The sequence below is a fragment of the Sus scrofa genome, chromosome 9 (genome assembly GCF_054392235.1).
Source record: "Sus scrofa isolate SSC_HxYL_T2T_F1_AM1 chromosome 9, Sscrofa_HxYL_maternal_Yorkshire_Landrace_v2.0, whole genome shotgun sequence".
Lineage (NCBI taxonomy): Eukaryota > Metazoa > Chordata > Mammalia > Artiodactyla > Suidae > Sus > Sus scrofa.
In genome coordinates this window covers 28,046,693-28,060,987 of record NC_139391.1, presented here as the reverse complement: position 1 = coordinate 28,060,987, position 14,295 = coordinate 28,046,693, and the positions used below count along the sequence as shown (strand labels likewise).

The 14,295-nt window shown below is 40.4% G+C and overlaps 1 protein-coding gene across 8 annotated transcripts in view; it reads left to right on the top strand.

The window, feature by feature from the left end:
* MAML2 (mastermind like transcriptional coactivator 2) overlaps positions 1-11,777 on the top strand; it is a 374,722-nt gene extending 362,945 nt beyond the window's left edge. For all 8 annotated transcript variants that reach the window (XM_084975737.1, XM_021102335.2, XM_021102334.2 and 5 more), the window contains one exon: positions 8,419-11,777. In XM_084975737.1, coding sequence (XP_084831863.1) covers positions 8,419-9,428 — 1,010 coding nt within the window. In that variant the 3' untranslated portion in view covers positions 9,429-11,777. The remainder of the gene's footprint in view (positions 1-8,418) is intronic.
* The last annotated feature ends 2,518 nt before the right edge of the window (positions 11,778-14,295 follow it).

Here is a 14,295-nt window from a genome sequence, read left to right as displayed (position 1 = left end):
TCCTCAGCACCATTATAATTACCTTGCCCAGGTGTTAATGTTAGAAATGACATATGGAAACCACCTGGAACAGTTTCTACCCCATATTAGGAGCTTCTAAAGATTAGCTGTGATTAATTTTTTATGACCTTGGAGTTCCTGTTGTGGCTTAGTGGGTTAAGAACCCGACTAGTATCCACGAGGATACAGGTTTGATCCCTGGTCTCACTCAGTGGATTAAGGATCTGGCATTGCCACAAACTGTGATGTAGGCCACAGACGCAGCTCAGATCCTCTGTTGCTGTGGCTGCGGTGTAGGCCCACAGCTGCAGCTCTGACTCAATCCATAGCCTGGGAATTTCCATGTGCTGCAGGTGCGGCCCTAAAAAGAAAAAGAAATTGTGACTTTTATGGAAATTGTCTCTATTCTGGTTGTTTAAAAATACCACTCTCCTCTTAATCCTCCTCAGAACATATTGTTAAAATAGAGGGCATCCAAGAGGGAGGGATTTTTAGAACCTCTACATGTCCCCCCCCGCAAAGCATTTCCATAGTGTAAATTCCCTTTTCAGGAAACCTTGAAATACCAAGATGATGCTACTTAACCTTATCAGCCAACTGTGAGCTCTGAGCCACTGTCCAAGTGTCTCCTGTCTGACTCTGATCCCTCTTCATCAAACTACAGTCAGGTCCCTGTGCTAAACCTGGAGATACAAGAGACTGCTCTTGCCTTCAAAGGGCATGTGGTCTAATTGGGGACATATTTTAAGCTTCAGTCAAGTTGTGCACATGCCAGCTGTCCTCAAGCAGTAGGGAATATCCTAGGGTTACAGTGCAGCCCTGCTCTGCTCAGGTACCACCATTCTGCTCTTGCTGTGGGTGTTTCGTTTCCCTGGGTCAGGATCTCTGATTCTCTGGGCCCTTCTGCCTCTCTGCAGGGAGAGTACTTTACAAGGGTATCTCTATCCAAGTTATATCTTTGCTTTAATCTTTCATTCACTCATTCATTCATTCCATAAATGTTAATTGTATACTGACTTTGCACTGTCCTCTAGACTTGGAGAATATGATGGTGAACAAAACAGGCATAAATTCTTTCTCTCTTGGAATGTATCATCTTGCAGGCACTTGTGTTTGTCTTTCTGCTGTTCCACTTGTGCCCCTCAAAATGTTTTCCCATGATTTTTTTTTCTTTTACTTTCACATAAGTATATACATTTATTTATTTATTTATTTTCCCCATTTTTTTATTACTCAAATGAATTTATCACATCTGTAGTTGTATAATGATCATAACAATCTGATTTCACAGGATTTCCATCCCACAGCCCAGGCACATCCCCCCACCCCCCAAACTGTCTCCTCCAGAGACCATAAGTTTTTCAATGTCTGTGAGTCAGCATCTGTTCTGCAAAGAAGTTCAGTCTGTCCTTTTTTCAGATTCCACGTGTCAGTGAAAGCATTTGATGTTGGTGTCTCATTGTATGGCTGACTTCACTTGGCATGATAGTTTCCAGGTCCATCCATGTTGCAAAAAATGCTGGTATTTCGTTCTTCTTAATGGCTGAGTAATATTCCATTGTGTGTATGTACCACATCTTCTGGATCCACTCCTCTGTCGATGGACATTCAGGTTGTTTCCATGTCTTGGCTATTGTAAATAGTGCTGCAGTGAACATTGGAGTACATGTGTCTTTGCGAGTCGTGGTTTTCTCTGGATAGATGCCCAGGAGTGGGGTTGCTGGATCAAATGGTAGTTCTATGTTTAGTTTTCTGAGGAATCTCCATACTGCTTTCCACAGTGGTTGCACCAATTTACAATTCCACCAACAGTGTACTAGTGTTCCTTTTTCTCCACACCCTCTCCAGCACTTATTGTTTGTAGACTTTTTGATGATGGCCATTCTGGCTGGTGTAAGGTGGTACCTCAGAGTGGTTTTGATTTGCATCTCTCTAATAATGAATGACGTTGAACATCTTTTTATGTGTTTTTTGGCCATCTGGATGTCTTCTTTGGAGAATTTTCTGTTTAGATCTTCTGCCCATTTTTTGATAGGCTTGTTTGTTTTTTTGGTATGGAGCTGCAGAAGGTGTTTATAAATTTTGGAGATGAATCCCTTGTCAGTCGATTCACTTGCAAAGATTTTCTCCCATTCTGTGGGTTGTCTTTTTGTGTTGTTTAGGGTTTCCTTTGCTGTGCAGAAGTTTCATTAGATCCCATTTGTTTATTTTTCTTTTTACTGTCAATACTCTGATAGGTGGATCTGGGAAGATGTTGCTCTTGTTTATGTCAGAGAGTGTTTGGCCTATGATTTCCTCTAGGAGTTTTATAGTGTCTGGTCTTATATCTAGGTATTTAATCCATTTGGAGTTTATTTTTGTGTATGGTGTTAGGGAGTGTTCTAATTTCATTCTTTTCCATGTGGCTGTCCAGTTTTCCCAGCACCACTTATTGAACAAGCTGTCCTTTCTCCATTGTATATTCTTTTTTTTTTTTTTTTTTTTTTTTTTTGTCTTTTTGCTATTTCTTGGGCCGCTCCCGCGGCATATGGAGTTTCCCAGGCTAGGGGTCTAATCAGAGCTGTAGCTGCCAGCCTATGCCAGAGCCACAGTAACTCGGGATCCGAGCTGCGTCTGCAACCTACACCACAGCTCACGGCAACGCCAGATCATTAACCCACTGAGCAAGGGCAGGGATCGAACCCACAACTTCATGGTTCCTAGTTGGATTCGTTAACCACTGCGCCACGACGGGAACTCCCATTGTATATTCTTGCCTCCTTTGTCATAGATTAATTGGCTGTAGGTGCGTGAGTTTAATTCTGGGCTTTCTATCCTGTTCCACTGATCTATATTTCTGTCTTTGTGCCAGTACCATGCAGTTTTGACGACTGTTGCTTTGTAGTGTAGTCTGAAGTCCAGGAGCCTGATCCTCCAGCTCCATTTTTCTTTTTCAGGATGTCTTTGGCTATTCTGGGGTAAAATATTTTGTTCAAGTTCTGTGAAAAATATCCTTGGTAATTTGATAGGGATTGCATTGAATCTGTAGATTGCCTTAGGTAGTATAGTCATTTTGATAACATTAACTCTTCCAATCCATGAGCATGGTATATCTTTCCATCTATTTGTGTCATCTTTGATTTCTTTCATCCATGGCTTGTAGTTTTCAGAGTATAGGTCTTTTGTTTCTTTAGGTAGGTTTACTCCTAGGCATTTTATTCTTTTGGATATGATGGTAAATGGGATTGCTTCCCTAATTTCCTTTCTGCTTTTTCATTGTTAGTATATAGAAATGCTGTCAATTTCTGTGTATTGATTTTGTATCCTGCAACTTTGCCAAATTCATGGATGAGCTCTAACAGTTTTCTGGTAGAGTCTTTAGGATTCTCTAGGTATAGTATCATGTCATCTGCAAATAGCGATAGTTGTTACTTCTTCCTTTCCAATTTGGATTCCTTTTATTTCTTTGACTTCTCTGATTGCTGTGGCTAGGACTTCCAGAACCATGTTGAAGAGTAGTGGTGAGAGCAGGCATCCTTGTCTTGTTCCTGATCTCAGCGGGAATTCTTTCAGCTTTTCACCATTGAGAATGATGTTCGCTGTGGGTTTGTCGAATATGGCCTTTATCATGTTGAGGTAGGTTCCCGTTATGCCCACTTTCTGAAGGGTTTTTATCAGAAATGGGTGTTGGATTTTGTCAAAGGCTTTTTCTGCGTCTATTGAGAGGGTCGTATGGTTTTTATTCTTCAGTTTGTTAATGTGGTGTATCACACTGACGGATTTGCAGATATTGAAGAACCCTTGCATCCCTGGGATAAATCCCACTTGATCATGATGTACAATCCTTTTAATGTATTGTTGGATGCAGTTTGCTAGTATTTTGTTGAGGATTTTTGCATCGATGTTCATCAGTGAAATTGGCCTATAGTTTTCTTTTTTCGTGGAGTCTTTGTCTGGTTTTGGTATCAGGGTGATGGTGGCCTCATAGAATGAGTTTGGGAGTATCCCTTCCTCTGCAATTTTTTGAAATAGTTTCAGAAGGAGAGGTGTTAGCTCTTCTCTAAATGTTTGATAGAATTCACCTGTGAAGCCATCTGGTCCTGGACTTTTGTTTGTTGGAAGTTTTTTAATCACAGTTTCAATTTCAGTACTTGTGATGGGTCCATTCATCTTTTCTCTTTCATCTTGGTTTAGTCTTGGAAGATTGTACTTTTCTAAGAATTTGTCCATTTCTTCTAGGTTTTCCATTTTATTGGCATATAGTTGCATATAGTAGTCTCTTGTGATCCTTTGTATTTCTGTGATTTCTGTTGTTACTTCTCATTTTTCATTTCTAATTTTATTGATTTGAGTCCTCTCTCTTTTTTTCTTGATAAGTCTGGCTAGGGGTTTATCAATTTTGTTGATCTTTTCAAAGAACCAGCTTTTCATTTCATTGATCTTTTCTATGGTTTTCTTTGTTTCTATTTCATTGATTTCTGCTCTCATCTTTATGATTTCTTTCCTTCTACTAACTTTAGGTCTTGTCTGTTCTTCTCTCTCAAGCTGCTTTAGATGTAAAGTTAGCCTGTTTATTTGGGCTTTTTCTTGTTTCCTGAGGTGGGCTTGTATTGCTATAAACTTTCCTCTTAGAATGGCTTTTGCTGCATCCCATAGGTTTTGGAGTGTTGTATCTTCATTGTCATTTGCTGCTAGGTATTTTTTAATTTCCTCTTTGATTTCTTCAGTGATCCATTGGTTGTTTAGTAGCATGTTGTTGAGTCTCCACGTGTTTGTGTTTTTTGCAGTTTTTTCCTTGTTGTTGATTTCCAGTCGTATAGCGTTGTGGTCGGAAAAGATGCTTGATATGATTTAAATTTTCTTAAAGTTACTGAGGTTGGATTTGTAGCCCAGGATGTGATCAATCTTAGAGGATGTTCCATGTGCACTTGAGAGGAATGTGTATTCTGTTGCTTTTGGATGAAATGTCCTATACATATCTATTAAGTCCATCTGGTTTAATGCTTCATTCAGGGCCTGTGTTTCCTTATTGATTTTCTGTCTGGTTGATCTGTCCATTGCTGTAAGTGGGGTGTTAAAGTCCCCCACTATGATTGTGTTATTGTTGATTTGTCCTTTTAAGGTTGTTAGCAGTTGCCTTATATATTGTGGTGAACCTGTGTTGGATGTGTAGATATTTAAAATTGTTATATCATCTTCTTGGATTGATCCTTTGATCATTATGTAATGTCCTTCTTTGTCCCTTAAAATATTCTTCATTTTAAAGTCTATTTTGTCTGATATGAGTATTGCTACTCCAGCTTTCTTTGGATCTCTGTTTGCATGAAATATTTTCTTCCATCCTCTCACTTTCAATTTGTAAGTGTCCCTAGAAGTGAAGTGGGTCTCTTGAAGACAGCATATATATGGGTCTTGTTTTTGTATCCATTCAGCCAGTCTATGTCTTTTGGTTGGGGTGTTTAGTGCATTCACATTTAGGGTAATTATTGATATGTATGTTCTTATTGCCATTTTATTAATTACTTTGGGTTTGGGTTTGCTGCTCTTTTTCCTTTCCTTCTTATCTTGTTCTTTTCTGCCTATAGAAGTTCCTTTAGTATTTGTTGTAAGGCTAGTTTAGTGTTGCTGAATTCTGTCAGCTTTTGCTTATCTGAGAAGGTTTTGATTTCTCCTTCAAATCTGAATGAGAGCCTTGCTGGGTAGAGTAATCTTGGTTGGAGGTTTTTTCCTTTCATCACGTTAAGTATATCATGCCACTCCCTTCTGGCCTGCAGAGTTTCTGTTGAAAAATCTGCCGATAGCCTTATCAGGGTTCCCTTGTATGTTATTTGTTTCTTTTCCCTAGCTGCTTTCAAGATTTTCTCTTTGTCTTTAATTTTGGTCTGTTTGATTAGTATGTGTCTCGGGGTGTTCCTCCTTGGGTTTATTTTATATGGTACTCATTGTGCTTCCTGGATTTGAGTGAGTGATCCCTTCCCCATGTTAGGGAAATTTTTGGCTATTATCTCTCGGAATATTTTTTCTGTCTCCTTCTCTCTCTCTTCTCCTTCTGGCACCCCTATAATACAGATGTTGATGCATTTCATGTTGTCCCAGAGTTCTCTGAGACTCTCTTCATTTGTTTTCAATATTTTTTCTCTTTTCTGTTCTGCATCCATAATTTCCACTAATCTGTCCTCCAGCTCGCTTATTTGTTCTTCTGCCTCCTGTATTCTGCTGTTAGCTGCTTCTAGTGAATTTTTTATTTCAGTTATTGTATTTTTCATCTCTTCTTGTTTAAGTTTTATATCTTGTATCTCTTTGGTCAGTGTTTCCTGTAAGTTATCCATCTTTGCCTCCAGTTTATTTCCAATGTCTTGCATCATCTTCAGCATCAACAGTCTAAAGTTTTTCCTGGAGGCCGAGACTCTCCTCATGGCTTAGCTGATTTTCTGGGGTTTTTCCTTTCTCCCTCATCTGAGTTATAGTCCTCTGTCTTTTCATTTTTATAGGTTTTTGGTGTGGTGACCTTCTTACAGATAATAGAGTTGTAGCCTCTCTTACTTCTAATGTCTGCCCCTCTGTGGCTGAAGTCAGTATGGGGGCTTGCTGTAGGCTTCCTGATGGGAGGGGCTGATGCCTGCCCCCTGGTAGGTGGAGCCGATTCTAATCCCTCTTGTGGGTGGGGCTTAGTCTTTGGATGGGATTAGAGGCAGCTGTGTACCTGAGGGGTCTTTATGTAGTCTGTTTACTGAGGGGCGGGGCTGTGATCCCACCTTGTTTGTTGTTTGCCCTGGGGCTTCTCAGCAGCTGGCTGACAGGTGGGGCCAGATTTTCCCAAAATGGCCACCTCCAGAGAAAGGCACTGTTGCTGAATATCCCTGAGAGTTTCGCTTTCAAGTCCTTCCCTCACAACAAGCCACGTTCACCCCTGTTTTCCCAGGATGTCCTCCAAGAACTGCAGTTGGGTTTGACCCAGATTCCCTTGGAGACTTTGCTTTGCCCAGGGACTCAGTTCACATGAAAGCCTGTGTGCGCCTTTTAAGAATGGGGTCTCCATTTTCCCCAGTCCCGTGGAGCTCTTGCACACAAGCCCTGGCCTTCAATGCCAGATGCTCTGGGGCTCTTTCTCCCAGTGCCAGATCCCCACATGTGAGAGTTTGATGTGTGGCTCAGAACTCTCACTCCTGTAGGTGAGTCTCTGTGAACCAGTTAGTTTCCAGTCTGTGGAGCTTCCCACCCAGGGGGTATGGGGTTGTTTATATCATGAAATCGCCCCTCCTACCTCTTGATGTGGCCTCCTCTTTTTCTTCTGAAGTAGGGTATCTTTTTTAAGGTTTCCGGTCCATTTGGGCGAAGAGTGCTCAGTCTTTAGTTGTGAATTTTGTTGTTTTTAGGAGAGAAGTTGAGCTCCAGTCCTTCTATTCCGCCATCTTAATCCCGTCCTCCTCCCATGATGATTTTAACCTTCCCTAGCCAGAAAGGTTTCAATATGTCACTTAATCACTATCTGATATATGGAGGCTTCCTATTCAGCAGCCTGGAGTCAGTGGTCCCACATGCAATCACGTATTTACAGGCATCAATGTAATGGGCAGGCACTGGGAGGCTCCACAGATTTCCCAATATAGAAGCCGTTCGCTAAATGAAAATTCCAAAGAGCAAATGCTGCTTGAGAGAGAGGCTAGAATATCAGGGAAAGTTTAATGAAGGAGCTTGGACCTTGGCTGGAGCCTCTGAAAAAAAGATAGGGCTTGGTGTGGTGAGGTAAGAAGGGCAGCATATGAAAAGGAAATGGCATGAACAGAAGTAGCTCATGGTGTGTGGATAACAATATAGTAATAACTATACCTCCTAGAGCAGAATGCTTTCTGTATAGGAATAATCACTGGAGCATGGAGTACGCTGAATTCTGGATGTTTGAGGAGATGGGAATTTAGCCAGCTTGTGGCACTTTCTTAAATGGGGAGGATGCAGATGAAAACTGGGCATGCTTTTAAAAGCCATAGATATGGACTATTAATCTAGTAGCCATGTATAGGGTTCATCCAACACTTTCTAATTTGGACCCAGGGGTAACCAGTAGCATGGATTTCATGACAGCTGGCTATTCAAAGTTGCAGTCTTTGGTCTTAGAACAGAGTCAAGCTAGTTCAAAATGGAAGATTGACTATCACTTCCCCTCAATGATTCCAGAAGAAGAATAAAGTTAAGCTTACAAAATAGAACTGTTCCATTTCAGTCTTCTTTTTAGAATGTGTAAACTCTTGACCAAGAGATAACTTGGGGTGATACTTCCCCCCAAAGCTGCCTTATTCCATTCATACAATATGTTGTGATGATTATTTCTTTTTATTTGTTCTTACACCCAGTTTCAGAGTTGACAAGCGATTCTAAATTAATATAAGAGAGAGGATAATCTACTGTTATAAACTAATATAATTATCTTCTTTTTCTTAGGTGGCTCATCAACAGTGAGTTTAAACTCTAACCAGCCATTGGCAAACCCAGTTTCAACCCAACCCATTTTAACTCCAAATTCCAGCCTCATGTCAACTTCTCACGGGACAAGAATGCCATCCTTATCCACAGCAGTTCAGAACATAGGAATGTACGGGAATCTGCCTTGCAGTCAACCTGGCACATACAGCGTCACTTCAGGAATGAATCAACTCACCCAACAGAGAAACCCAAACCAATTGATAGCAAGTCAGAACAACCCTCTGATGCCACGGCCACCTACTTTAGGGCCCAGTAATAGTAATAATAATGTGGCCACTTTTGGAGCTGGGTCTGTTGGCAATTCGCAGCAATTAAGACCAAATTTAACCCATAGCATGGCAAGCCTGCCAGCCCAGAGAACATCGAATGTAATGATCACATCCAACACAACAGCGCCAAACTGGGCCTCTCAAGAAGCAACAACCAAACAGCAGGAAGCACTGAAGTCCACAGGAGTTCGCTTCCCCACCGGCACCCCTACAGCCTATACTCCAAACCAGCCCCTGCAGCAGGCGGTAGGTGGCCAGCAGTTCTCCCAGAGAGCGGTGGCTCCTCCTAATCAGTTAACACCAGCAGTGCAAATGCGGCCCATGAACCAAATGAGCCAGACATTAAATGGACAAACCATGGGTCCGCTCAGAAGTCTGAATCTCAGACCCAATCAGCTAAGCTCACAGATTTTGCCGAATTTGAACCAGTCAGGAACAGGGTCGAGGACAGGCATAAACCAGCCACCATCCCTGACACCCGGCAGTTTTCCTTCACCCAGCCAAAGTTCCAGGGCTTTTCAAGGAACTGACCATGGCAGTGACTTAGCTTTTGACTTTCTCAACCAACAGACTGATAACATGGGCCCTGCCCTAAACAGTGATGCTGATTTCATCGATTCTTTATTGAAGACAGAGCCTGGTAATGATGACTGGATGAAAGACATCAATCTCGATGAAATCTTGGGGAACAACTCCTAGAGGAGAAAAAGGAGACAATTCACAAACTCCAAGCACTAAAAGGCAGTATTTTACAAGGACTCTGTCAAGGCCAAACTGTTGACTTTTAGCTGAACGACATGAAGATACCTGGGTTTAGCAATGGAAAGCAAAAAAGTAACTGCCGTAGGAAACGTTTTGGTCCAAATGCTTGTTTTAAATCTCAAACCCGAAAGCAAAACAGTGGGATCACTTTTCCCTGTCTAAACTCCGGAACACAGTATCCAGTTTCTCCAAACAGAACTGTGATGTTGATGTGTAATTAGTTGTATAAAATAGGCTTCCTAAGCTCCTTTTCTTCCTGAAAGAAAAGTAGTAGAATTTGTAGCTTGTTTAAACCCCATGTCATGAGGAGATACTAGGTCCAAGCTCCAAGCAACAAATTCCTTAATTTGCTGTCATAGATATATAAGTATGTTTTAATCTCTCCATTCTGCCTTTTCATTTAGGTTTCCTAAGACGTCCAGGGTAGACTGAAACGCTATAGGTTTGTTTGCAGTAACCAAACAGGGTCTCTGAAAGAACCTAGGGAGTATCCAGGGGACAATGGAATTTCTTCCCCAGATTCACCCTCTCACTTTTTCACTTTTCTCACATGTGCTGTGCTATGTCTAGTGATGAAACAAGAACACAGAGCTGGCCAACTTCATTTGGGCTTCCACAACCAATTTTTGAATCCAGTTTCCACATCTTGGATTCAGTCACAACTGGTCCTAATCACACCGAAATATTAGTGCACACCTGTCTGCATCAGCTTTCACTTTTTAAAAAAGAAAACACCCCACTGGGCCTTGCTCTAAAGGAGATGGATTCGACCACAGATAAGCTGGGGTGTTGCTTATCGTGATGACCCTGCTGATTAGTTCTCAAGCTGGGTGAACTTGAGCCTGGCCCTGCCTGCTTATTTTGATGACCAGAGACTGATTTGTAAGAAAAGGAAGTTTAGAGACCAAAACTGAGATTAGAAGGTATCATGTTTTGGTTGAAGATAAGAAGCAAAAAGTCAGGACCGGGATGGCAGGTACCGGTGGGTACAAATCTATTTTATCGCATTTGAAGGAAAGCCTGATTGAGAGAAAAAACAATTTGGCCTTATTTGGATGCATGATCTGGGTGAACAGCTAAACAGAGCATGCCCTGTTAGTAGCAGCCTACTCATTCTTCCGTCCCTGATGTGATGAATCATTGCCACATGCTAGATGGGCCCTTTCTGTCCAGGTTTTCTCCCTCAGGGCTGAGCACTGTATCAAAATAAGAGTTCCTGTTGAGTCACGGAATAGATCAGCTGTAAAATGGGGGAGATGTGGGCTGATTCGGGATGTATACAAAATATCACTATCATTTTCCTCATTCCAGAGGAACACAGGCTGTCTTCATCCTTTTTAGTTATACGCTCACATATTCAATTATCAAATGATATTTAACTGAAGTCATTTAATAACTCTTTAAATACCTGTTCTAGAAAGAACACATTTTGAAAGTTCTACAAAATCCTCTTCCAGATGACTAGAAGCACTCTCTTTCTTTTACACAATACCAACATCACTGGCCTGAAAATCTTTTCTGTGCTGGGTTGTAAATATAAATAAATTACTTGTTTTGTAAACTTTTGTAAAGAATATTTTGGTAGAAATACTTAAAGCATATTCTTTGGGTTATATTTATACATATGTGAAATAAATATACTATCAAAAGGTTATATTTTATACAAAAAGTAAATTGTTACCTTTTGTATGCTAATATACAAAATTTTGTATAATACGATGGTTTATTTTTAGCTCTACACTTCAACCCTAGGTGGTCAAGTGGGAACTTTTGAAAACTATCAAGAGGCTTGTTAGACAAATTTATATTCTGAAACCTCAATAAGAAAGCATTCCAGGTTTCACTTCTTTCCTTTTTTTTTTTCTTTTTTTTTTTTTTTTGCTGCCCCCAAATTCTTTTTTAAACCCATAGTTCTTGTGTCTTGTTGGATTATTCTGCTGTGCACATTGTATTGGTCCTTGTTGCATGTGGTCTACTGTGTGTTTTCCCATTTTATAAAACAGTGTTTCTCCATGCAAAAAAATAAGGAAAAAAATGATGTACATATAAACACTTTCATTTTATGGCTCCTCCATGTTATTGTATATATCTGCCAGCACGTCCCAGTTACACTCCTGCGATTCAGCTTATTTTTCCCTAACATAAATAGTATGTTTTGTAGTAGCTATCAAATTTAAGAGAAAAAGCAATCAGAATGTTTGGATTTTCTTCTATCTTAATGTGAATTTCATAATTAATGTCTATTTATTCAGCTATTCATTAAAATACAGGATTCTTTGGAAAAAACTGGTGTAGTCTATAGTTTCTGTTTTGTTGGCAGCCTATAACCAAAGATGATGTAATTCTCCTGAAAGCTGAGATAGTGATGATTTGATAGACATACACAACCAAAACTTCAGGATTTACAACTTAAAAGCTATCGGAACATAATCTCCCTTTCGTAGACATACCAGACTGCTTAATTGTCGGCCTTGTTTCTCATTCTGACATATTATACACAAAGTAGAAGTAATTTTTCTTTTTTTAATACAAAGACTAGAAAGCAATTTAAGCAAACAATTCATTCCTGGCTTTGCATTAAGCCCGACGAAGATAGATAACTGCTCTAAGTGAATGCACTAATATTACTTGCATTACTGTAATTGTATCCGTAACTGTAAAGATTTCAACTTGTAAAACAAGTATTTTGTATTGTGTGTAATTTCATGTGTTAAAAAAAATAGTTTAAAAAAATTCAGAAGTGGTTCTCTTCTATGAAATCCTGCTTTGAGTCACCAGTAATATTGTTGCTATATCACAGAAAGTTCTGAGAACTATGAATAGTCATGGGCAAATTTCTTCTCTGGGAAGCTTCTAATACTAGTGAAATGCTGACTTGGCTCATTTCAGTGTTCCTCACTTTGCTTCGAAAGTCTGTATTTAGATCTCATAGGCACAGCAACTACTAAATACTGGAGAAACACTGCTTAATTTTCAGGCACGGTGGACCTTTGCTTGGTCTGCTTTGTGGCATTTGTTTCGCCCAGGCTGAGGGAATACGGGGCCAGGTAAACACAGCCTCACTGAGCATATTTACACAGTCTTTCTGGGGAGTCAAAGAGGCTGAAAGAAAGATGGGCCTGTGTAGGAGGCAAGGGGAACAAGGCTACCAAATTCTCTTGCTCCACTGTTGAAACATGTTGTTGGGGTTCAATGGTACCTTCCTCTTCTGCCAAAAAAGATGTGTGACATTCTCCCTTTTATTAGCATTATTAATGGAGCAATAATAAAATTGATATTTTATACAGTGGTTGTCCAGTGACTCTAGACGTTTCTAAAACAAATCAATAAAAACAACATCAATAAAAATAAATAAAATTAAGAGAAAGAAATGTATAATTCTGAAATACCTTTGAATCTTCATTGTGTAGCCATGGAACTAGAAACGAGAGCGTAAACGTGAGTCCGGAAGGGAGAGAACAGTTCAGCTTCTTCCTGCTCCGTGGTTGCCAAAGGCAGTACAAATGCTTAAACGCTGTATCCACAATTTCCACTTCATATCTCTGAGACTGTGTTTCCTCACTCAAAAATGAAGACTCGGGGATGAGATAACTCCGCATTTCTTCCCAACTCTAAAAGTCTGTGATTGATTTTTTTTTTTTCCAAAGCTAAGTGAAAAGTTAACCAAAAAGATTCAAAGCATCAGTTTCAAAATAAAGAAGTCACCGTTCACCCAAACTTTTGAACGTTTTCAGGTTGCCAGTCAATTTCGTTTAGCAAAGCATCCCTCTCCTTTAAAATTAAATCACATGAAAATGAGAGTTCATCCAAAGCCAGAACTAGTCCATTGACAAGCAGAAAGGCAATGCAGGGACAGGGGCCACTGACTCAATACAAGGAAGTCCTGAATATCAAAAGCTGGGATGTGATATTAAGTGGTCATTTTCCTGTGTTTCCTGGCCCAGACAGCTCCTGTGAAAGATGATTTCTCCCTGTGTATCTCTGCCTGGGGGAGTACTTGCATACTCAACCCATGTGTGGGACAAGCCATGAGAGCTGGGGAGTTAATGCCCCAGGATGACCTTCAACCAATTTAGGACAGGAGTTAGTGGATAAATATTCTAACCTCCACCGCCCTTAGTGAACTAATCTAACGTGTGTTTCATCCTATCTTTCCAAGTTGCCGGCAGGAATAACACCGTTAAGTGCTAACCTGCTCATGAACACATAGTTTACTGGCTTTTCTTCTTTCTGGGTCTTACTACCTCCCTTCTTTACAGGCATCTTGGGCTCACTTTCCCGAAAGGCTGCTTATATCCAAATCTTTGTCTCAGGATCTACTTTTGGGAGAATTAAACTAAAAACCCAAATAACCGTCAGCAGTAGAATGGGTAAGTTGAGGTGTTGTCATCAAATGGAATGCTATGCTGCAGAAGGGGATTAGCCGAATGCAATACTGTAATGTTGAGGGAAAGAAGCAAATCACAAAAATACAGCTCTATTTCACTTACTTAAGATTTTATTTTACTTTACTAACTTTTCAGGGCTGCACCTGAGGCATATGGTGGTTTGCAGGCTAGGGGTCGAATTGGAGCTGTAGCCGCTGGCCTACACCACAACCACAGCAACGCAGGATCCGAGCCACGTCTGCGATCTACGGCACAGCTCATGGCATGGATCCTTAACCCACTGGGTGAGGCCAGGAATTGAACCTGCATTCCCATGGACGCTAGTCAGATTCATTTCTGCTGAGCCACAATGGGAACTCCTATTTAGCATTTTAAAAGGCAAAACTAAAAATATAATTTAAAGATGTATACAGGAC